The sequence below is a fragment of the Sylvia atricapilla genome, chromosome 2 (assembly GCF_009819655.1).
Source record: "Sylvia atricapilla isolate bSylAtr1 chromosome 2, bSylAtr1.pri, whole genome shotgun sequence".
Lineage (NCBI taxonomy): Eukaryota > Metazoa > Chordata > Aves > Passeriformes > Sylviidae > Sylvia > Sylvia atricapilla.
In genome coordinates, this window is record NC_089141.1 from 15,849,621 (window position 1) to 15,875,600 (window position 25,980).

A 25,980-nucleotide genomic window follows, 5' to 3' on the forward strand; every position below is an offset into this window, starting at 1 on the left:
AACGGACAGAATGAGATGACACAGTTTTAAGCTGCACCAAGGAAAATTTAGGTTGGACGTAGGGAAAATTTAGGTTGGACGTTAGGAAAAAGTTTTTTACAGAAAGAGTGATAAAGTACTGGAATGCTCTGCCCAGGGAGGTGGTGGAATCACCATCCCTGGATGTGTTTAAAAAGGAGTGGATGTGGCACTTGGTGCCATGGCTTAGTTGAGGTGTTGGGGAGGGTTGCACTTGAAGATCCTAAGGGTCTCTTCCAACCTAGTGATTCTGTGATTCTGCAGGAGCTGCAGAGAAGAAGGGAACATCCACATGGGCATTTTCAGGCCGTTTGCCTTGGTTTGGCCCACGGATGGAGGCGCCAGGCTCCTGATGCCCGCAGTGCCAGGGGCTGTGTGGCCGTGTCAGCCCCGCGCGGTGCCGGCGCGCTCCCGCCTGTCTGACAGCAGGGCTTGTGAGCCTGGGCTCGGCGCCACACTGACCACTGCCAGATGGCTGCCGGGACATCCACAGCCTGCCCAGGGTCACATCTGCCTGGCGACATCTGCACAGCCACGCTCCTACAATGGCAAACCTGGAATGCAGGCTGCGAGGGGACAATCTTGCAAGAGGTTAGGATTTCCAATCCATACCAATGTGCAGAATTCAACCACTCTTGGCAGCTGCAGTCTGCGCTGCAAACTGCCCGCGGGTGTGTTAGAGATGAAAAGTTTTGTTTCAAAGGGCTAAGTCTGAAAAATGAAGTGAGGATGATCAGACTCCAAATAGGATGGAAGAAGCAGAAGAGGGAAATGGACACAAAAATAAAAGTCTGTGTGATATTTCTCCACTTCACATTAGCCTAGGCTATTCATCAGATGTTTTTACAACCTTCCAAGGTGAGCGTGGTGCTCTGCAGAAGGTAATGTTTTTTAAGGCTCAGCCAAAACCCTGACAAACAACACACAAAACCATGAGACAAATGATTATCGAAGACTAATGGACCACTGAAAAGAGCTTGGGTATGCCTATGATAATTTTTTAAAGAATTACATGGGAAGCAGCAGCGTAGCAGAAGATACCCTGAGAGACCTTTGCCTTAACAGAGAGTGGTTGTGCAGATGTGGAAACCTGAGTGGTTTAGACACGGCAGGGGAAGAGGCAGGCATGCAGACAGAAATGAGGGGAAAAATGGGAAAGGTGTCCTCGTGATAAGGAAGGAGACGGCACAAGCACTTGGCATGGAAAAGAAGGGAGAAGTGATCCAGAAGACACGTTCTGAAAGATTTGTGGAATCTGGAGAGCAAAGAGATTTCAGCAGGGACTCTGAAACAGAGCTTTAAGTGTGAACATAGAACAACAGTGCAACATTTTGGAAAAAACAAGGAGAAGTAACAGCAGGATTTAGAGGAATTCTCACAATCCTCTGGGACAGCTGTGTGGTAACAAATTGTTTTTCACTGGTTTGTTGTTTTTTTTTTCCCCTCATGGGGTGCAAAATTAACTCACAGCAGGTCCAGCTGTGTCACCTGGGGAAACAGTATTAAGAGCAGAAGAAATATAAATCATTAACAAAAAACTACTCTTGATCCCGGAGGAAGCCACCATTGCAGGGATCAGCAGATGAAGTATGAAGAGAGGTAGAGCGGGAAGCCAGCGCTCCCAGGGAGTAAGGAAAAGGACTTGGAAGAAAGGAAATTGCTGGGAGGCAGCACATATTGGGAATCAGAAGAAAAAATACACTTCTCTTTCTAACCCTCTTGGGGCTTATAGGAAATTGCTGCTTGCCCTTTAATCTGCCCCAAAAAAGAAAAACAATTAAAATGAAATAAAACCCTGAACTGTAAGTCCTTGCTCCCTGGCTTCCCCTCACCCCCACTGCTTTGTGTGCTGTGCACCCAGGCCATGATCTCTCATGCAGCTCTCCACAGCAGAGACAGTATTGCCATTAGAATTACAGCTTCTATAGGAGTGGGCATTCTTTTGCTGTGTATCTAAAATATGTAATTTGGGGAAATGAAAGTGTTAAGAGATTAATGATCAATAAATAAACGAAAAAGAGAGGAGGCCAGAAAAAAAACCCCAAAAAACAAAGAGAAATGCAGAAGAAAGAAATAAGGATAAACATCTTGAATTCATTTGGAATGCCACTGCAACAGTATGGTTTCTGTCAGGAACATTGCTGTAGTAATGGGTTAAGAGTGTTACTCCACACAAAACACCCCAACAAATTCAATCAGGTGTTTTCTCTTTCTCTTGATTCACTTCCCCATTGCAATTTTTCCCTTCAATTTAACTTTAGAAAGAAAAACCCTTTCCTAAAGAGGGAATTAATTTCTGCTCTTTCCACTGTTCTCTCCAATACTAACAACACTTTCTCTTTTCCTTTTTAACTGACAGTCATAGCAATTTCTTCCCCTTTCGTTTTTCTTATGTTCAAGGTCACATTGGGATCCACCTATGTAGTTTTAAACTTGCCAAAGCACAACGAGTCTATGACTGGTCTCCACCAAGAAGAATGAACGCAGCTCTCTGTGACAATTCATTAACAAAAAAACTGGGGCAAGCACATGAAACATCTTCCTGTGGATGGTACCGTTAAAGGATGTTTTCCTGTCACAACAGAAGATCAGAAGGCTTTGTCTTCACGTTCTGAAAAACGTTTTCATGATTCACTCATGCAAAAATAGCATTGTGTAAGATGCAATAAATGCTGCACATTTGTGATATACTATTTAAGGGCCAGGAAAGGAGATGGGAATTGAAAATTTAAGTTGTAAGCTCATCTAAAATAAGAGTGTAAGTCATTCAAAACTGTTGATGTCAAAAGACAGCCACACAAAAAAGGAATGAAAACCTGTATGCATTATTCATCTTGTAACTTTGATCTTTAAACCTAAGAAACTTGAACAAGGAAAGATAAATGGCTTCTCAAGCTTTTTCTTTTAAAAATCAAATGAGGATGATTCAGTATAAATGAGAGATAAGAGTTAATACGAAAGAGGGGGAAATTGCAATCACAGTGCTGTATGGAAGTTTCAATGCAAAGGCTTTGCTTTTTGTATTCAATTACAAAGGATTTCTTTCTTAGGTACCAGCATCCTTTTTCATGTATATGTAAAAGATTTTACCTATTAAAATTTCATGTTCAGTATGCATAGCTTTTTTCTTCTAACACCTATACCATGACTTGACATGAACAATTAGGAAGCTTTCTGAAGCAGAGGCTACTAGTGGTCATGGGGCAGAAACAGACTCAGCTGTGAAATCCTGACCTCCAAACCTGGCTCAAACATCAGCCTGGTCTGGAACTTATGCAAGATATGTCCACTTTCTCCCACTGGGAAAGCACTGATAATTACAGGCAGTCTGACTGCATCCTGATTTCACTGAGGCTTAGTCAATTATGCAGGCATTGCTGCTAAAACATAAGATAAATTGATAGATCCAAAAGCACATGGAGGTTGCCCTGTCTAGATGGGAGAGCCACAAAAATCTTCTTTGAACGCTCTCCACTCCTGAGAGTTTGTAATTATTGCCAGTTTTTGCCTAGAGATATGCTCAAAGGCCCCACCATCTTGGTTAGATTACTGATGTCAGCATCTTATAGAGACAGTCACATTTGGGATTCACAAAGAAGACAGAGCAGCAACACAGCTCCTGGAGGGAGGCTCTGAGCAAACCTGACACAGGCAGGCACTGCCACAGCCATCACAAATCACAGCTCACCAGCCATTCCCAGCAGCAGCAAAGCCCAGGGAAGATGCCTTGGCTTCACAGCACGCTGCAGGAGGGTTTGCTTATCTGAGCTTCCAAATTGTTACCTCCTCACAAGCAGATGTCGCTAATCATGTGATGAGCCAGACAGGCTGGGTGGATGTGAGCACACATTGGGGGATGGAGGAAATGGTTGGGAAATGAGGAGAAAATTTCGTGTGTTAAGGAGTGGGAACACCATTTGAAAAGCAGTGGGACGTTTCTGGGGTGCAGGAGGAAGATGGGTGAGAAGTGAATGGAGGCACACTGAATTAACAGGCTTACTAGCGAGTATTGGGTAATGCTGTGATTACTGTGAGTGCCTGAGCAAGTCACTGCTAATGGCACTAGCAGCCACTGACACTCTGCCAACCGCATCCAGACAAAATACATTTGGAAAGACCAAACCCAGTGATTACAGCAGTCAGCAGAAACTACACTGATTGCACTTCCTCCTCAGCCCGAGGGAATGCAAACATACAGCTTTTGGCACCAAGGTGACACACGTGGCTACGTCCTAATGACGCTGTGCTGCCTTGCAAAAGAGATGGCTAGACTGATGGGGCAGGGAGCAGGGCTGCTGCTGGGGAGGATACCTGGGAGCCTGGAGCCCTAGCCTAGATCCTTGCTCCAAGCAGTGGGAGGGTATGAACTTCACCAGCGCCAAAGGTGTAAGCGCCAAGAACGGCTGGAAACAGAACCAGGAACTTCCCCACCCTGGTGCGCTCCCTTCGCTCTCCCCCACGGACAACACCTTGCACCTTCTTTCTCCGCCAAGTCCCAGCCCCAAGAGGAGTGGTACACAGACTCTCCTAGTGCACATGGATCATATAAGAAACTGGAAAAATACACTGGAGCTTTAAGCTGTTTGCAGTGAGAAATTAGAGCTATTCATGGGATTGAGCTGAGGCACTCCTTTTCAACTCTCTCTCTCTCTCTACATATACATATACATATACATATACATATACATATACATATATATATATATATATATATATATATATCAGGAGGGATTCCTGATTTCACAGTAATCCCAGGAGAAAAATGAATTACATGAGCATGGAATTGCACTAGTTCTGCTCTGTTCTCATGATAACTGTTTTCCAGATCAATAAATTAAGCTAATTTCATTTGTAATATTTGGGGAGGGATTAGTCACATCAAGCATTTGCTTTCATACCATGGTGTACAGAACACACATGAGGAAAATCATGCTGAGCCCCAATGCACTGACAAAAATGTTAATAGACAACAGACTCAAGAGTAGAGAGAAAAATATTTTGGTGACGATTGTCCATCAGGTGCACCCAACAGACATTTGTCCACTGAAAGGCCTACACCAAGTCTCTAGAACTGGGAGAGCTGTGCTCAAATAAAACGTCTGCTTCTATAAACCCCTTCATAGATAGCTCTGCCCTCATCCTTAAGTTTCATTTCCTATTTGTTCTATTCCCTAGTTTATAACCTGAAAGACCTATGCATTTTTTTCTCTTCAAAGCACATTTACTTGCCCTACAAATGGACCAAAAATATGAAAAGACTGATTTTTATTATCTCACCTACATAAACACATTGATTTCCTAAACTCTACCCAGGACAAAATAATATTTTCTTTTTATTGCATTCCTGAGAAAGTCATGCCTTAACTTGGATCTTATTTATCTGCAATTTATCTGTATCTTTTGCTTCAAACTCTCGGTCAGGAACAGTGCTTCCAGCTCTGTCTCACTGGCACTCTTAGCACTCATTCTGAAAAGTCGAGTTTTTCTGACTCACAGATGACACTGTCATTACAGAGGAGAAAAAATGCTTCCATATATTAAAAAAAAAGTTTCTTCATGGAGATGTCATCTTCTTGAAGAAAGTATAGATATGAATCAAAAAAGATGTCAAGCATCATTCCTTATTCAGAAAAAGTACAGTTTTAATGTATATTTTAAATCTCTTGTCAGAAAGGAAAGCATCATAAGAAAATGCTTCACCCAGCCTTTGACACTTACAGAACTCTTAAAATTGTAATGAGTCAAAGATCAACAAACCTATAAGAATGAAAACAACTGGAGATGCTTTAGAAGTGGAGCCACCAAAGATTTTAATCTATTAAATGCCCACTGGTATTACATATGCATTGAACACCAAGACATAAAGTTTGACATTTTCTGATCTGCTAATTTCATGGCTTAAAAAGAGGAAAGTCACACTTGTATTATGGAAATTTACTGCCACTGAGTCAATCAAAATTTTGCCACTACATGAAGATAGGTGCTCATTTTAAATATAGACACTTAATTAAAAAGAAAAAAGAGAAATCTGTCACTTAAATCCCATCAATTTCATCCTCATTTCAGCTTTTGTACCCTTCTAGATTTTATTTCATTCCTGTTGCCAAACTGAAATAGAAATGTCTTTGAGGAGATAAATTAACAGAAATGGAATTATTCTAAGTCAGGTTTCTCAATTAGCATTTCATTCCCATCTGCCCTTTAGCAAGTTGTCCACTCCCTGTCCCAATCCCCTCTCCCCTCCCAGCCACTAGCAAGACCATACAGATGGCTACAAAGCTGCAAAGAGGTACATCTGAATGCACATTTATCCACTTGGCAAGATCCTGCTCCAGCTGTAAGAGGATGCAAACCTGCATCACAGTGTTGCTTCAGGGTCTCTGGCCTGTGTGAGGAAGTGCCACGATATCCACAGTGCTGCTGAGGACAATGCCAGGCACATATGACATGGATGGACAGGGCTAAGCTGGGATGTGGCAGCTCTGTTAATTTACACCTCTGGAAAAAAACCTCATTTTGGTACCTGAAGCCAGTGTGTATCTATGCCTACATCAAAGCTCACTTTCATTTGTTTGTTTTTGGGAGGTGACATTGATAACGTACATGGTGAAAAAATACTGTGTGGGCGAGCATTTGATAAAATCACCAGAAAATAAAACCAAACTGAGGGGATTTATTTCACCCAAAGAAAAGCTTTAATGATCCAGATGACACTGCCAATCAGTGATAACTACTCTTGTTGTGGGTATGTCTTTGTTCTGGCAGCTGGAACAGTTTTCATGTATAACAAAAAAAGTATATTTAATAGGCAACACCTAAAAATCCTTCGAGAGAATAAACTACAGCAATAAAAAAATACAAGTTTAGAAAGAGCTTCCTGGAGAAAAAAGAAAAACATAGGTAGCACTAGAATCTTCTCTTTATCTCAGGTCAGTTGACTTGTCATGGTTGGAAGGAGATTTGAAAAGGAAATTGCAAGTTCTTAGTAAGTATGATTGGAGGAATAGAGTTAATAGCCAGCAATCAGTGTAGGTTGGGTAGGGTACTTAAAAATTTAAATGTATGCATACACCACGACTGCAGAATACCTGGGCTTTGTCTTGTTTGTAAAAAAAAAAAATGTAATAAAAGGCAATTTCAATCTCAAACCAAAATGGTAATTTTATACTTAGGTTGCTGGGGTGTAAGAGTACTTCCATTAAACATTTCCCTCATTTTGGTATGCGATTGAGGCATGTAAACGGTATGTGCCTCTAACCCTGCTTTACACCAGAAATCTTGCCAGTACTAACGGAACAGTATGGGCTTTCAGATTTTACAGTTTCTCTCATGTGGAAGGATGTTTCTCCTACCATCATGTTGGCAGCAAATAAATGATTTTTGAACTCTATTTTTCACTGCAATTTCTCAAAGGCCTTTAGGCTCAGCAGCCTACTGTTTCAAAAGGATAGTTTTATGATTTGAGAAACTGCTTTATCCATACTCTTGAATGGACATGCACAGCAAGCTACAGATACAAATGAGTATGACAACACCTCTAATGAAAAAACAGATTTCTTTAAGGTGGCACGATAAGCCAGTATATCTCTAAAGAAATGTGTCTATATCCCCAAACCTTTTTTATGCTTTCTAATGCAACGCAAAACTTTTCTGAGTGTGTTATTTTCAACAGAATTATGAAAGATGTCACTGAGATTACTCGCAGTTTCTCTTTCCAACCAAAGGCGGATATTACAGGTTGCACAAATTTATAGGTGGATAAAAGGTAAGAAAATTATAGGACAGTGATGAGTATAATGAATTCATTTCCACAAGCTTCTAATTCTTCTGAGGAAGGGAAGAACATAGGTTTTGCATAGGCCTCTTGACAAACAAATGCATAGCCTGCAATGAGGCACTAGGAGATGAGAGGTTACATTCCAGGCTAAATGCAAACTAGCCCTTGCCTGTGAGGCAAGGAAAGGACACATCCTAGAAAGGGCAGCCAGAGATGCCCACATGCTCAAGAGACAAGAAAATTCAGAGTAGCTGAGTTCTGTGTTGTTTGGAAAAACTTTTTATACTTACTGTAATTCTCTCATCTTTGTCATCTAGAGGGGTCCCATCTTTCTTCCATGATATAGTGGGTTCTGGGTGACCTCTTGGGGGCTGGCATTCCATCACTGCAGGTTCCCCCACAGCTACCATGACATCTGATGGATTTTGTCTGAAGTCATCCCGTAGAACTGAAAGAATAAACGCAATGAAGCAAAAAATTACTCAATAATATACTAATAGTGCAACAAAGTGTTTTGTATCAGCCTTTAATTGTGCTTGTTGTCACTGTATTTTACAACAGCAAACAGACCAGTTAATCAACAGAGCTGGAGAGGGATTTTTCACAAGAGCATGTTGTAAGAGAACCAGAGGTAATGGCTTTGAACTGAAAGAGGGTAGGTTTAGATCAGATAATAGGGAAGAAATTCTTTACTGTGCAGGAGGTGAGGCCCTGGCATGGACTGGCCAGAGGAGCTGTGGATGGCCCATCCCTGGAAGTGTTCAAGGACAGGATGGATGAGCTCTGAGCAACCTGGTCTGTGGAAGGTGTCCCTGCCCATGGAATGAGATGATCTTTAAGGTCCTTTCCAACTCAAAGCATTCTGTGATTCCCATCACAGTTGAAGCTGGCACAGTATTTTCTGCTCAGGTAGAACATGACTGGGGGGGAAGTACTGCAGAGGTTGCTTTCTGTCCTTTTTTTCCTGAGACACAAGGTCAGCCTGCCAGTAACTCAGAGGTTTACAGTTAAAGGTTGGCCACTGGGTGTACAGACTGTACCCATCCCTGATTTTAGGGCAAAAAATAATGAGCTAAATAACCTACTCAGCTCTTTGATGACATTACAAATTACTAAACATTTGCCCAGCCTTAGCCAAAATCATCTTTGCAATTTGGCTTGTGTCTTTTTAAAGAAAAAATATTAAAATCTTTCCTGATCTGTGGTAGTTATTACTTAGCCTAAACCAGGACCACATCCTCTATTCAGAAATCAATTTTACCACCTTGGCACACAAAGAAACATTTTTATTGTAGCTTCATTACTAAAATTTGTTCCTTCTCATCAATTGGCCAAGCCCAGGCAACTCCAGTTTCCTCTAGTCATCCACTATGGATTTTATCAATAGCTGCATGATTATTTTTCTTTCTAGGAAAGGACAGACATCATCCTGTGCTCAACAGACCACTATCCAGGGACATGGCTTAACAGAATAATGGCATTCCAAAGCCTTGGCAAGCAAGTGGCATTAGGTTTAATCTAAAAATAAATAACTCAAATGATAACAAACATAACATTTTAGTCCTCTCCACTGCTGTTCCTCCATCCACACTGAACAAAAGATAGGGTAATGGAGAAGCACACTGCACCCAAAGGAGTCTCATGATTTTTACAAAGCTGTATGTCACTCTTGCTGCCTGCAACAATCTTGCGTCAACATAAAATAATGCCAAGAAGCTGCAGCAAAATATATATCTTCCAAGCCATGGACCCCAGATACATGGACATTCACTACTGAACAGGGGTTTGGCTGTTAATGCTGCTTCAGGGGGAGGTGGCATTTATTGTCAGCTGTTAAGGAATGTGGTTGTTCTTACAGATTGGCAGGTACATTGCTACCACCAAGCCATCCCTCTCTGTAACGTCTTTTCTGCTGGTAAGACCTTCTAAAATCATCTTACAAGACCATTGTAAGGTCTTCAAACCTTCTAAAATAGACGTTACACAGAGGGATGGCTTGGTGGTCACCTGCTTTGGGACAGAGGCATGTGCACCTTCCTCACATCTGCTTTTATTATAATGTAACACACAACACGGAAAAAGTTCCACACAGGTACAGAAGTGTAGTCAGGAATCAAAAACAATAAAAAAAGAATAATTTGCCACTATTCTAGATAAAGGACATAAATTTCAGAAATAAAGAATATCTGTGTGTGACAAAAACTAAAATATAGTACAGATCTCACCAAACATTTGAATATACTAATCCCCTTCTACACTGAAACACTCACATTTCTAATAGTTCAGTTCAACTACTGAAATTTCTGGATGCCCTGGAAAACCAGGATATACTGATGCTCTGAAGGAGGCTAGTCAAGGATAAAATGTCTCTATCATATTAACAATACAAACTGATAGAACAGAATTATAGGACTTAAAGAAGATGGTATAGAATAATTTAGATTAAAGGAGCCCCTGGAGGTCATCAAATCTACAACAATGAGATGCTTTTGAGTGACCATGTTCTCTTGGTCAGATTAGGTCTTTTCAACAGACCTAGTATGCAGAGTTTATTAAAAAAAAAACCAAAAAAAACAACACAACAAATAAAATGTTTACCTATTTCTTAGTGTACAAAACCCTGAGAGTTCTCCACCTAAGATCAAAGCATTTCTCTCTCTAAAAGGCAAGAATCATGGATAATTTCCTCCTATGAACTTGGGAAAAATTGAAAATATTTTCAGTTATAACATCATGTTTTTAAAAAGGGGAGTGATGTAATTTTTAGTTATTCAGAAAGGTAAGTCAAAAGACCAATCCTTTAAATTCCCTTCTGCTTTCAACAAAACTTTATTAAGTTCAACCCACATTCCCTTACATTTTCCTTACTGTATTCCCTTATATATTGGTGCACCAAAATTGCACCTCAAATTAATTTTAGGTTATAGAAGTGTTACAACACTACTCACATACATTGAAAACATTACATATCCTTGTTCCACTTATACTGAATTTGGTGTTGACAGCCAAAGACAATTTCTTGTGTTCCCAAGAAACCCTCAAGCCATCCAGACACATGGATCACTATAAATCATGTACTGCAAATGGATAGCTGGACACTGCTTCTACTGAAGTCCAAGAATTTTTTTTCTATTTAATACTTTAGAGAGTTAATCTGGCTTGGAGCCACTGATAGTATTACTACTTTTTTTTTTTTTTTTTTTTTTTCCCCACTTCTTCAAATTAAAGAACATTAAAGAAGAAGACACAGAAGTTGCCCTAAGTTACTAACGCCTCCCTCCCACAGATCCAGTTCCCAGTGCCAACAGCACATGAAAATGCAGAAGAGTTCATTTGCTATGACACAGTTCTATTGCAACACAAAAAGGGAGTGTTTTTTTGACCATGAGTAAGAGGCCTCTTATTACTGCTGAAGATGGTATCGTTTGGATAAATTTAAGGGACACACACACAAAAAAAGCAGCCTGAAGTTTAAAAAGAAATTAAATTAAGCGATCTTAATAAAGCATAAGTGCTTTTCAAGTCTGAATAGCCTCATAAATCTAAGAGAAAGGACTATCAGATAGCACCTCAGATGGCTTTAGCACCTTTGAAGCAACAAAGAAGTCCAGTACTTATATAATAACACCAAATTACTTCTACAATTTCTACACTCCTTAGTCTTATAATAGCTTGACAAGCATAGCACCTTGCCTGCAAAACAAGACCTTTCACAAATTAACCAGTTCTTAATAGAATGCTTAGGAGGACATCAAAGGTCCAGGCCACAGATACTTCAAAACAAGTATTTTTTTCCTCATTTACTATGAATTATTTTGGCTCTAAAATCACTTAATGAAATGCTAACAAAATGTAATCCATTAGAGATTACTCCACAGATAGTCATCGTAATTATTTTTGCAGCTGTAAAGTAGATACATGCTCTGTTTTGTTTGCCTCAGGCCCTGGCAATCTTGCATGAAGTTATAAATCTAAAATTTTCATCCCTTACTGGAATAAAAACCCTTTTTCTTTGCTCTTCTTCATAGTCAAGGCTCACTGTAAATTGAGAAAACATTTCCTTTTTAAAGTTACATTATAACTATACTTTGCAATCCACTAGAGCAAATGCTTTTTATCACTGGACAGTGAAATTTCACCTCTTTCTACATGTATGCAGCTGAATAAAAGAAAGATATATTAAAAGGGCATTTGATTTTTTTGTCTGTATTTTGTAGAATCTTCATAGATATAACACTCTCCTCCCCATTTCTGCCAGGCTTTGCTTAAGGTTTTCAGGCATTTTACCTAATATTTTCTGAAATCCAGTGAAGGATGATTGTAACCATCATCACATCACAGCTGGGACAACTGCATGATCTTGCTTTGTGAAGGTGCTGAACTATTCAGGTTCAAAAGCAACTTTTGTAGCTCCACTTAACAAGCCAGCTGCTCACACAACTACTTCAGATCCTGTACTTTTCAGTCCACTGAAGAGTTTTACTTTCCTCAGAGAATCTTTCTCAGGGAAGAAGGGAACTGGCAACCACTTGAGGATACATTTTTATTGATAAGCAACATAAATTTTTATTGATAAGCAGAGATGGCACCAAAACAGTACTTTCCAAAATGCAGCACCCTGCGATTTCTTCCTAAGTTCTTTGTTGCCTACTATGAAAAAGAGTAGAGAGACACTACTGGGTCAAATGGGAGGAAGACAGGCAGGATTTTTTTGCCTGTATAAATTGCAGATAATTTAGAAAGACTACTTTGCAGTTTATCTTTAAATAAGTGTGATTTGAAAGGGATATATAAAACACAAAATAAAAATAAACCAACTAGAAAGTTCTAGTCAATACTTGAAAAGAATGAGTTTGTAAGGAACACACTAATTACCATCAGACATCGTGGATATCATGCCTTAACAGGTGGTATCATTTAAGATCTGGAAATCGGAAAATTTCCTGAAAATTTTGATTACAGGTCTGTTCTAGTCCAGACACTTCATGCTAGATCAGTTCAAAGCAGTGCACCAAAATACATCTGGAATCTCTAATCAACCAAGATCATACAGACATGGTCACCCAGTGAGCAGAGAAGGAGGGAACTGATGATGCTTGTGCTGCAAGTTTCTGAATCAGACCAAGGTGGTTTTAATCCATTTTGATTCTTATAAAAAGACTTGCTTCCCATTAACTCTCTTGCACCATCTCCCACAAGACACAATATTTTACAAGTCTGCTTCACAGAGAGATACAGGTGAGCCAAACTATGGCACAATTATTTAACAGAAGACACCCCAACAGGCTCCACTCTTCCAGCATGAAAATAATTTGAAACTTTCTTTGAATAGTAGCATGTGCCTCAAAAGTGGTGGAAAAAGAAAGTGAAATAAACAGTAGAAATGATCATCACATTTCTTTGAAAAACAACTAGACCTCAGCTAATGAGCTGAGTTTCCTGTAGCAAACAAAAGCACCCTGACATCAAACAGGCTGAATACTACCCAAGTGGCCCACTGCCCTGCCTTTTGGCTAATTTTTTTAAAAGCTGTAATAGATTTCAAGTTGTTGGTTTTTTTAATATCCACCAATTCTCTTACTTTCATTTCTTTTAAATATATAAAAAGTATCTCCCCAACAAAAAAGCAGCATTTACAAACTAAGTTTCCACACAATACTTAATTTGACTAATAAAGTCAAAACAAACTAAACAACAAAAATGAGAGCTTGCTTTAAAAGCCTGTAAGATAAGGAAAACAAAAACAGGATTCAGGAGGTTATATAAACTTTCTAATCCCATGAAGCTGTAATCAAAGAGAAACTAATTATTGCTTAGTCAGGATTGAGCTGTTATTCAAAAGCAGAACTCTTCTTGTAATTTAGGATCAGCAATGATCCCTTTTCCCCACTACCTACTGAACTTGTAATTCAAATTTACTGAGACACACCAGACATTTTTGGCATTCAAATTTAAGATGGTTGTCAGTTGGAACAGTGCTTCAAACCAGGTGCTTAATTTTAATTACAACTAACTTAAGCATCAGCCAGAATTATGGTACCTTGTTTAAAGACTTTGCTGGCAGGAAATTTATACAGATGTCAGGAAATAATTTTTAATACATGCATGCCACTAACAGGAAAGTGTTAGAACACCTAATTAAGAAAAAAAACCCCAAACAAAGGTATGCATTATCAAATTTAAGTCAACCCATGTGTTACATTATTATACTTTAAACCTCATTAAACTGTTACCTGGTTTGACCAAAAACTTGATCATTTACAAATGAGAAATATTTTTTTGAAGAGACCTCCCTAAAAGTCTCCATGAAGTCATAAAAAGTTAAAGGAAAAACTTATTCCCTGAAAAAATGCTTTCTTTTCCTTTCTGAAGGTGTTAAAACCAGGTCAACATTGGTGTTAACTAAAATAAATAGTAATTAAAACGGAACAGAAAGAGTAGGGCTATAAACAGTCAGAAATTACTGTTGTGATGATCTAACAAGACCACTCATGCCATGCAGGCAACAATTTCATGCAGTGACTGAGTCCAGTAGTGCTGTGTGGAATGCTTCAAAAGATGTCTACACTTCTACAAGGCTCCAAGAGGCTGGAAGTCACAGCCAGCATGCCTAGGGCTCCTCACTTCCATCACTTCCAGTTCTCTTACCTTTCCTACCTGGCAGCACTCTCACCTCTTGTTACCCCTTGCTCAGTCAGACTAAAAGCCTCCTACAGGCAAGCAGATGCCCATCAGCTCAGTATCCACCTCTCTAATATTTCCTCAGCCTTCTCTGAGCCTCAAAAACTACATGAGCACTGGACATGTGTCCACTGCTCCGACCACAGCCCCTGTGACTGCACAGTCTGAGAATTCACAGCAGACAGGTTTCCAGACAGAGGAGGCTGCTCACTGCAAGGAGGCTGATTCAAAAGCAATGGCCACCACTTGGCACCATCACACCAGAGATCTATTTTTAATCCTCAGATACACATTTATGACAACACACTCAACATTATCTCTCCACATGGTGCCATCCTGCTCTGCTTTAAATTCTGCCCATTAGCAAGCCTTACCACCTCAAAGTCTGAAGAAACAAAAGCACTTTAAAATCAGTAGTCACATGTACTTGTATGAGTTAGTTCAGACCTTTACCCGAGTCTCCATAATTGAGATCACTGCATTATCCATATTTCTGTTTTAGAATCTCCTTCAGTGAAAGGAAACAACCATTAAAACTCCTCAGAAAAACAACTGTGTTTTTTCTACTTTATTACCACTGAGATCAACTAATTTAGTTTAAACAGCTGGTTCATAAACTTCCTCCATTATGCCAATATGGAAGAAACTGAAGGGTTAATGAATGCAAGAAAAGACTTCAAAAGGCCTTTCTTTTAGACATTGAGACAATTTAATAACTGCCTTTTATTATTATGCTTGTTCTCATATTGTTAACGATTTATTTTTAGATCTAAAGTTTATTATTTTTAAATTTGAAATGACACCACTTTTAAGATTTTGGTAGACATTGTAACAAGCATATAGAAATTTTAACAATAATTTAAATTTGGAAGAGTTAAGTGTTCTGAAGAATAGCATTTAACTTGAATGAAAGAAAAATAATTACTTAAAGAAATAATTAAAGAGTGAATGGTATATACAAAATGCTTTAATTCAGAAACTTGCATTCCTACTACCCAGCAGAGTAATGCAAACTTTCCAGCAATGGGGAATTGCGTCTCAGACATGCAGATCTGCTAAAGATTTTACTGAATCTCACAGCACTCTGCTGTAAGAAGGTTAACAGATTAAAGGTGTCAGAAAGCAGCATTCCATTGACGTTACCAGCCTATGTAATTTGGTATTAACATTATTAGTACCACCCAGCTGATGACACCAACAGAGAGCACGGACAGTCAAAGCAATGAAGAAACAAGGCTTTGTTTTAGCACTGACAAACAGAGTTAAATGTAAGTGACAGATGTGTAAAACAGCAGCAGTGGAAATTAGACCACACTTCTAAAATGCTAACACAATGTACTGTCTCCATTACTGGAACCTTTAACCTTTAAAGATTCTCTCTTTAAAAAAATATGGTTTTGGTTGATTGTTTTTTCTCTGCCCATCGGAAAAGGGCCTGGAGGTGCTGGCTGGCAGTGCTAGACATGAGCCAGGTTGTGCTCAGGTGGCCAAGAAGGCCAATGGCACCTGGCCTGACTGAGGAATAGAGTGACCAGTAGGACCAAGGGAGTGCTTGTCCCTGGTACATGGATGAATCCTTGACTCCTGTGTCCAGTCTTGGGCCCCTCACTGCAAGAAGGACACTGAGGTGCTGGAGAGTGTCCAGAGGAGGGCAGTGGAGCTGGGGAAGGGTCTGGAGCACAAGTCTGATGAGGAGCACCAGAGGGGGCTCAGCCTGGAGAAAGGGGAGACCTGATCAGTCTCTACAGCTGCCTGAGAGGAGGGTGAAGCCAGGAGGTGGGAGCTGGCTTCTGCTCCCAGGCTACAAGGGACAGGACAAGAGGAAATGGCCTCAGTTCCACCAAGGGAGGCTTAGATTGGGTATTAGGAAAACGATTCTTCACTGAAATGGTGCCCAGACATTGGAATATGCTCTCAGGGCAGTGGTGCAGTCACCATGACTGGAGAGATCTGAAAGACATGCACATGTGGGAATGGGGACATGGTTTAGTGGTGAACTTGTCAGTGCCAAGTTAACAGTTGGATTTAATGAGCTTTAAGGTGTTTTCCAACCTAAACCATTTGATGATTCAATACCGCAGCATCAAATTCGGATCTTTGTACCTGTTAAGGTTAATAATTACCATCTCTGGAAAAGCATCATTCCCTAAGACACTCAGCAGTACATGTCAGCAAATAAAAGACCAGCCTGCTTCTAATCCATTGCAGCAGGAGGAAATCGAGGACTTCTGCACACACTGGATCACTGTTAAATATCACTGGATATTTAAAAGGTGCTGATGGCAAATACATGTCATATGCTTGAATCAAGCAATATGTTACATTGCAAAAGCAATTAAATATTTAGGCGTTTGGCATTAAACTTATGACTGCATAGAAAGACTTTAAAATAAATATATTTATTGCCATTCATTACTGTCATTAAGATCATTAGGAAACTCATGATTGTTAATAGAAAGAAAGGCATGCTTAAGAAGCAGAATCAGAAAAAAAAAAACAAAACAAAAAACAAACAAAAAAAAAACAAACCACTTCTGTCAAAATCATTGACTGAAAGTTACTGAAAACCACTGCAAAAAATAATGGAGACCACTCAGAGTGCCTGAATTTACTTTGTTCATTTAAGATTTGGGCTTTAAGTACTGCCTGGAAACTTACTGGGTAGCATAGCTGTCAGCCTATAACAGTATCTCCATGTGTGGAAAGGAAATTGTAAATGGATTAGATGATGAATTGAGAATCAATTAAATGACCAAACCTGATAAGTCATATAAAGAGTAATTTTAACTCCTGTGAGAAAGGGTAACTGACAGGCCTCAGAGAGCATGCTGCAGCACTGGGAAACCTAATTAAATCCTGAAGGATCTGTGATGCCTCAGGCACGCAGCTCTGAGAGTATCCCTTAGGTTGATTGAAAATTGAAAATAGATAAGGAGAAGAGACCTAATTATTAATTTGACTGACTGTGTAGGAAGAGCAATCCCTTTCAATGTCTTCCACATATTATGCTCCAGGACAAGGCATCTACTAAGTGTAACTAAGAATTTACCTCCTGGAAGAAGGGATTAATTTCTACATACTGCGGAGATTATTTCCTTTCACTTGTCATAAATATTACATATTTTCAAGTATTTTCTGGTAGTAGTAGTAGCAGAAGTAGTAGTAGTACATTTTACATTTCATTTCTGGGTTATTTGAATAATGATGATTTACAGGCAATATTTTTAGCATGAAATAACACGCCATATTTCCAAACTTATGGACACACACCAAGGGGTTCTAGGCACAGCTCAGCCTTCAGCATCCTTCAGACATCACAAACTACTTTTCATAAGGCAAAGAAGGGTGTACCATCTTTATATCCAGGGATTTTGCCGCATTCTGTAAATAAAGATTTTTCTCTCTACACTCCAAACTAAGATTCTGATGTTTAGTTTGCAAGGAGCTGCTGGCTGCCTTCCTTCAGATCAGATTATAATGAAGAAAGAGAACCAGATTAAGAGGCTGCATGTCTTGGCCATCAAAGTACATCATAAAGAGAACTGAAATCAAAGAAGAGCTATAAGGACCAAACAAGGAAAGAGAGAAGGTGAGAAGACGTTTCACCAGAACTCCAGTATTTTTCTTAACTACTCACCACACTTATTTCACGAGCAGAAGAGTTCTTTTTCAAGGAAGAACACAAGAACCAACCCAGAAACACCTCTGTCATCTAACTCAGGATACAGAAATACAGGTAGCAAGGACAGAAGCAAACATTTAGCCCATTTCCAATGGGTAAGATTAAAGTTAGGATGGCAAATGAAGCTAGATTGCAAATTATTTAAAAGGTGTTTCTCTCAAATAGCAAGCTACTCTGGCCTGTGTTGTGAAGAACTTACTCTTCCCATAGCTCCTAAGCTGGAAGCTCCCTCAGTAGGCCAGATCTGAAGGAACCTCATTAATTGTAACCTGTGCTGGTAAAAGAGAAGCAACTGCTCCAGAGTCTTGCCAGTGGAGCTGACAGCACTTTTCCTGTAGTACAGGAAAGACTTAAATGTTGGCCGTACTTGTATGTTTGCTTATAACCATTCTTTCACTCTGAAGGAGTCAAAAACTTATCAGAGGAGACATGTACAAAGAAATAAATATTTCCATGCCCTTGATAAGAATTTTTCTGCAGTAGTTCTAAATCTGCATATGCCCTATGTTAGTGTTCTGCTAAAGGTGCTGCCTCCACAGAACAATTTTAGCCCCATCCTTCTGCTTGGCATGCAAATTCTAGGGTGTTATAACTGTACCACTACCATCAACATTTTTTGAAAGGACACTATTTCCATGAAAAAAATCCCCATTATGCTCTTAAAGTGGTTGAAAAAAAATGACATTTTAATATCAGAGAATATACAGTATCATTATCCCACTCAAACAGCTAAGTCGTTTCTTTAATATTCCGGAAAATTATATTCCCCCATTACACATGAGGTCAAGCCTAAAACATCAGTCAGAGGGGGCAAGATGCAGGCACTTCATATGGCTGAGTGGCTCATTCTAAATAACAGCAGAGCTAAGAACAGCATTTGTTGGCACCACACACTACAGCAAAGGCCACACAGCTCAGAAATGTTGCTGAACTATTACATACACTTTTATTCTGTTCTATTGTTCTCTGATTGTATAATGTTTTATTGTCTTGGCAGAATCTACCACAGACCACAGAGCTCCACTGTTTTTGTGGAGCTCTCCAGACTGCTATACAGCAGGACATACCTCAGTTAGATAGTAGATGTTTCATCAGTTGTACCCTGCATTCCCCAGTGTGTGAATGTATCATCCTTGTGATAATGCTGTCTTGTTTTCTAAAATCCTAAAACATTCAAGACGTAATTTGACAAGAGAGTGCTGTGGTAGAAATGGATAAACCATTTCAAAATTACATTTATGCCAAATTCTTTCCAAATTAATTTTGCTGGTTTTAGAAAACAATGCAAGGAATCACCTCAGGGGAGAATGGCAGACAGGCTCACACAGAGGTCATAGAGAAATATAGTCTTCATCTAATTCAATTAACTGCTTTCAGTTAGATCCCAAATGGTACAGGCAAACATTTGTTCTATTTCAGGCATATCCTAAGAAATGAATCATTCTGCTTTCCCACTACACAAAGGCACAGCAAAATATTACACACTCAATTATTTTACTGTTTAGAATTTGAAAAATCTCAAGACAGACGTCTTTATGATTTACAGTGACGTCTCATAATTTAGGAAACCATCTGAAGGCTTCAAATATTGTAAAATTCTGTGAAGAGCACTACAGAAAGTAGCAAAGTTAATAGCTAAAACAATGAAAAATGGTTTTGAAAGCAAACAGACACACCAAATTCACCAAGCTGGAACTCAGAATTGCAGCTCTTGGAGATTTATATACTATCGTAAACGGCAAAAGACAGTAAAATCATACAAAAAAGTACTTCTGCATTTGGACTCTCATGCTGGCTTCAGTCCCTATGAGATATTCATAGGCAAAGTGCCAATTGATCAATATGTTAGTGTTTAATGTGCAATAAGTGCTACTGAGGAAAAATCAGAGAAACACTGCCTGCTAGCAGAGTCTGCTGTACTGCTGGCAGGAAGGAGTGCAGGGAGTTGTGGATCCCCCCATGTGGCAAGGCAGCAGCCAGAAGTCTGATTCAGAATTAACAAAAGGAAACAGAGGGCGATGCTCTGTGTGAACACGAACGCACATAAAGCCAGGCAGATTTCATTACTGAAGATTTTAATTTTGATTAAATGCTTCCTTTTATATCGGGTCACAATCATTGTTTTCTACCCCGTGCTCTCATTAATACTTTAATACACAGGGAACATTAAGTTGCATAACTTCAGTGTTGCAGCTAAAGATAGCATCTTTAATAACAGCTACAGGCAGAGATGTTGGCATCCACCAGTGTCCAACTTTGGGATGCTCTGAGGCACAGTGGGCTGTCAGGGGTTTTGTGGCACACAGGACAACACACCAGCACTCACCACCACAGCAAAAGGAAAATGGATCGCTGCCAGGTGGCTTAGACTCTTTAAAATGGGAACTTATAAATGCATCCAAGGCAAAGCAAAACCAACACAATGGAAACAGCTGTGGAAGGCAAAAGTATCAAGGTGGCGAATATTTGTGGTGAAAATACTGCATTTCCCTTTCTTTCACAGCCTGGGAGAAACTGCAGTACAATGGAAATCCCCAAAAACTTCCCAGGAAACTACAGAGGTAACATGAAATTTTAGTAATCTGACAGTTATCTTTTCTCCCCTTGCTTTTGGTGTTTTTACCTACACACAGTAAAATTTAAGTCTGAACAAAACTCAACCAGACCACACTTTTTCTTGATTCCATATGAGCATGAGTAGCCTTAGCAGAAGTACCTACACTAAATTTCCCTTGCCCTTACAAACCTGAACTGTGGTACCCTCTACAACAACCTACCAGCTCTCAATTCAATTCCTACCCGTGCTGAGCAGTCCTTCCAGGTTAATTTCTTAGATTTTCATTCAGAATTTGTTATAGAGAGAAAAAGCAAATGTGATATTGTGTGAGACCAGGATCCTTTCGTTTCTCCATGAACTCTGAATCAATTTTCAAGTCAGTTCAGTGGCGTGGTTCTTTTCTGTATGTTTAGGCACAAAAAGTAAGCTTGAAAACATTATGAGATTTGGTCTAGACTATCAGTAGATGCCGAAATATGAATGCCATATCTTTTCAGGACAGTTTTAAAAAAGTAAATTCATTGCTATTAATTAAGCATACTTAGAAGCCACTGAACTTGCAAAATAAAACTACTGGCATATTCTAATAGTTCACTCAGAAACAACTGATATAAGGAAGGGTGGGGGGAGGGGAAGCAACCCCCCAAAAGTATCTGGATTGCCAAAATCCTTACACTTGTATTTTTGATATACAATAAGACAGTATATTTTTTGTTGTTACAGGACTTTCTAGTAAATGGGTGATGGATGAAACCAGACCAGAAGATAAACACCAGGTTCCAACAGACCCAACTGGAGTCTTCCTGAAACGTGCAAAGTGTGGACATTTCTTTTCAGGAAAAGTGTTTCTTTCTATAAATACACCTCTTCTGGGTTGCACTATTTTGAAATTCCTTTCTGCAAATATAGCAAAAATACAGCAGAACTAACACTTGATATCATAAAAATTCCTTAATAATATCCATTGTAACAACCTCAAAAATGTCAGGTAAGTTTTAAGTTCACATAACAGTGTATCTAATGCTTAGACTTTGGGTAGTGATTACAAAACCACCAGGAGCAAGAGGACTAAACAGGCAATGTAAGCCTTGAGACGAAACAAGAAAACACAAACCAGCAAATAAGAACCTTCAAAGTCACCATTTATATATGAGAATCTAAAGCAAAAAGAGGTACTGTCTTTGCTGAAAAAAATGCTTTGCTGCTGTTTGTGTACTTGAATGCAATTGACTGGCACCTTCTTTCAGTAGATTACCACAAGAAGTCATTACTCAAAAGCTTTCCTGAACTTTCAGACTGAGGCACTACAGTTACTTCAGGCAGAAAATGCTTTTAAATAGTAGACACTCCTAGTGTTTATGCAAACTGTAAGGTGCATATAGGTCTTTGCTATATTTCTCTTTACAGCAATGAGATATTTGTCTCAGAACTGAAATACTTAAAGAGTATTATGTAGTGCCAAATCCACAATATTTGTGCACTACTGCTCCTTGTTAAAACCTGTGTGTATATCTTGGACTTTTTTTGGGGAAGAAGAATATCTGTTGTGTCCTTGCTAAAGCCTCAGAAATAGTGTTATATAACCACAATTCCACTGAATTGATGGACCTGGCCTAAAATGGGAACCCTTCAGAGTGAAAAAGTAAGCAGGGGAAATAAAGGGAGTTACAAAGAATTTATAAAAGCTACAATGGCTATCAGAAGTAAGAAGTGTCACTAGGATTTATTCCCATTATTGTGTCAAACTTCTCTTATCACTGTATCTGTACGCATAATAGTCTTTGTTATTTTAACATGTAAAACTGTATGACAGACAACACTATCTAATCTCTCAGAGGAAAACAATTTAAAGAGGAAGGGGGTAACTCTATACAGATTCCTCTTAAAAACCCCCGTAACAAATACCTCAGTAAACTCTGCCAAGGTTCATGGAAACAACTGGGATTTGTACATACATCATTTGGATATGGGCCATTATCAAACTATCTAGAGAGTTAATCAACTGAGGACACTCTCAGCAATACAAGACTGATGCTACATAATCAGAAACACCAGAGCTGTAAACAATGGGAATGCACATTATTCCCAAGTAGTATAAATAATTTAAGACTTCCAGAACTGAAATTAATCTACATACCATTTGAAGCACACAGAACCACCAATCCAGATAGAATAATGAGAGGTAAGGGAAAAACAGATGGATAATTAAAAAGATACTTTTCAAGTGGGAATAGTCGTAGCTTTGCACTGCTGGTAACAAGAAATAAATATCAAGAAAATCCTATTACATGCATGTATATTTTATACTACTTTTTTTCCCAGAAGGGATTGGGGTTTTTTTCTTTCCCTACAGTCTGACTGGACAGTGAACCTGCTATATCCATCAACATCAAGCTGATTAACTCTTCATCTCTTTGAAGCATCATTGTTTTATAGGGCACTGTTGGCAGAGAGATGGAAACAATCTCACTTGCCCATATTTGAGATGAGCATTCTTCCTTTAAGCCCCCACTAGCCTAGAAGTCAGCACCCTTTCATCCCCAGATGAAGTCTCCACAGCATACTTCAAAGGAAAAAGATACTTATGGTGTCTTAACCTTTCCTTTGAAACTGAATCTGTGGATCCACTGTCATCTAGCAAGGCTAATTGCGTAGTGTGCAAGGGAATTACTATTATTTCAATATAACCCACCACAGAGAAATGATGAAAGCTGAGGCACTGTTGTAACAGGCTTTACATGAAGACAGCACCACAAACACACTATCAAAGGCAAGTATCTTGCACGAGTACAACAGGAAAATGTCACAGATTATCTGTATAATCTGAAAAATTACATTCAAATAGCAGCCAGTTTACCCTGCAAAGAAAGCCTTGGGAGGAGAGGAGATATAGTGAAAAAAACAAGAGAAAGAGAGAGAGTATGTGATTTCATGGTTAGATATTACCACAGTTCTTTCATCTTATTAACTTGCTGTACTCTGTATTTTATGTTCTAATCTTCTCACCCTCTGCAAGTTTTACATTTTCCTGTAACACAGATCTGAATTAATTCAAAAGCTGATTTCAGGTAAAGTAGAAAAACATGAAAATCCAACACAGGAACTAAGATGAATATTTCAGCATTAAAAAAACCACCAAAAAAACATTTCTCATACAGGAAACAACGATGCTTAAAAAGAGTGGCATGTGCACAAGTAGAAGTATGACCTAAACAGTTTAGAAAACTCTTAGTGCATTAAAAAACTTCTACTCAAAGAATGCAAAGGAAAGGTAACTAATTTAGAGACAAATCTGTCTAATTTAAAAGAACAGCAACCTTCTATATGTCATCATGAAAAATCTGCATATTCCATGAGTTCAATTAATGCAAAAATAAAACAGAAATACTGAAACTTAAGTTAGAAAAGTGCTTAAGCATGTCCCAGTGTTTCTGGAGCAATCCTAAGTTTAGATATGCTCAAAAGTTTTCTTCAGTCAGAGAGAGATCAGTCAGTTCTCCCTCTAAATGCCAAAAGCAGGGAAAAGGTCTTGAAAGTAAAAACCCAAACCAATTCAAAAGCCAACCAAAAGCAAAACACAACAGAAAAAACCCCTGAAAAATCTTAAATAACAATCATATATTTTACAGAATAGGAGCTGCCATTTTTATTACTTCCTTACCAAAGAGGGGAGGGGTGCAATTACATGACCTACATTCAGCACTGCTTTGTGTCACCTGTGATTTTACACCAGGGACCTGAGTCAGAATGAAGCAGTTGAGCCCAAATTTACCACAGAGCCTAGAATGCAGTAAGAGGATCCAGCCCTGCATGAGGTACCAGGGATTGAAAACAGCTTTGTCCATTTATGAAAAACATCATATGGTATTTATTTTGTTGTTACATTTACCATATGAGGTTGGAAAATAGTACATGAATACTTTTTAAACACACACACATATATATGTATTCCCACACTGTCCACATACTCTATCCAAACACCTTTTGTTTCTCACATTCCCAAATAAAAGTGGAGTATGTGTTATCACTAAATAAAATGCATCTAGGATTTATACATGTTTATTTTAGGCAACCTGGTCAGTCAAGAATAATCTGTCATGTTTTTAAAGGCAGCCAAATTCTTCAGAAATGAGCTGGATGTTACTTGGTTACTTCAATTATTTTTCCATGTGATTCTGTTAGTAGCACCTACACTCAGCAAGCACTGAAACAATCACCCAGTAATTTTTAAAGATATTTAATGTCACACATAAAAGTTTCAGCAGAAACAGCTATGAAAAAGAGCACAGAAAAAAAAAGGCTAGTTTTAATTATACACAGAAATTAATATCTAGCACAGAATAACACATTATTGATGCGGTAATTAAAATATTGTATTCTGAAAGATAAATATATTAGCAAGCCAGAAGGACCTGGCCTTATTTTATTATACTTTAATAGAGAGGAAATAGAGTTAAACAGATGGCACTCAGTATTTCTCAATGAATTCAGCATCTGCGAGTACACGTTGCATAAATGCCAATTAAAATGTGTCCGAGTAAATTTAATTCCCTTGCTGATAGAATGTAAGCCAACCTAGCTGGCTAAAGATCAAGGTTAACCTTAATCATCTGCTCAACTTGTAGCAAGTTGCTCTCAAATTGTACAGAAATTCCCAGAGAAATCATAAAACAGTGTTCCTATTGATTTGTATTCATTTACATTCATAATTCTCTTCTCAAGTGTTGGGCCAAAGCACAAAGGGAAAAAATATAGTACTGTGTGAATTGCTTGACAAATCTAAACTGAAGAAATATTTCTTTGATTTAAAAAGCTTCTGGAGAAACGTTCAGCAGAACTTCTCCTTTGGGTAATTTTATGAAGCCTTTTTTTTGGAAGTGACCTGATAATTTTTATGAGTCACACAAGACACTTTTTAATTTCCTCTACTCTATTATGGACAAACTACCACTATCTTATATTAGGTTGTCATCAAAATTCTTCATAGAATGCAAAATGAATATTGATTTTTATAGTATCAAATACAAATAAAAAAAGACTATATTGAGAAATTAAAGCAATACTGTTATGCAACCCTAAAGCAGCCCTAATTCAATCTGGCATTTTACTGTCTTGTAACAAGGCAGAGGACCGGAAAAACACCTTTGGAAAAAAAAAAAAACCACAAAACCACCAAACGCAATCCAAAGGCAAAATTCTGAAAATTTTGCAATTTCATCCCATATTTCAAGAATCACAAAGTGCAGCCTAGTGGGTTTCTACTCA

The 25,980-nt window shown here is 38.7% G+C and overlaps 1 protein-coding gene across 1 annotated transcript in view; it reads right to left on the reverse strand.

Moving 5' to 3' along the window:
- LOC136375398 (roundabout homolog 1-like) overlaps window positions 1–25,980 on the reverse strand; it is a 296,044-nt gene that overhangs the window by 105,160 nt on the left and 164,904 nt on the right. The window contains 1 exon segment of the mRNA XM_066340911.1: window positions 8,086–8,243. Coding sequence (XP_066197008.1) covers window positions 8,086–8,243 — 158 coding nt within the window.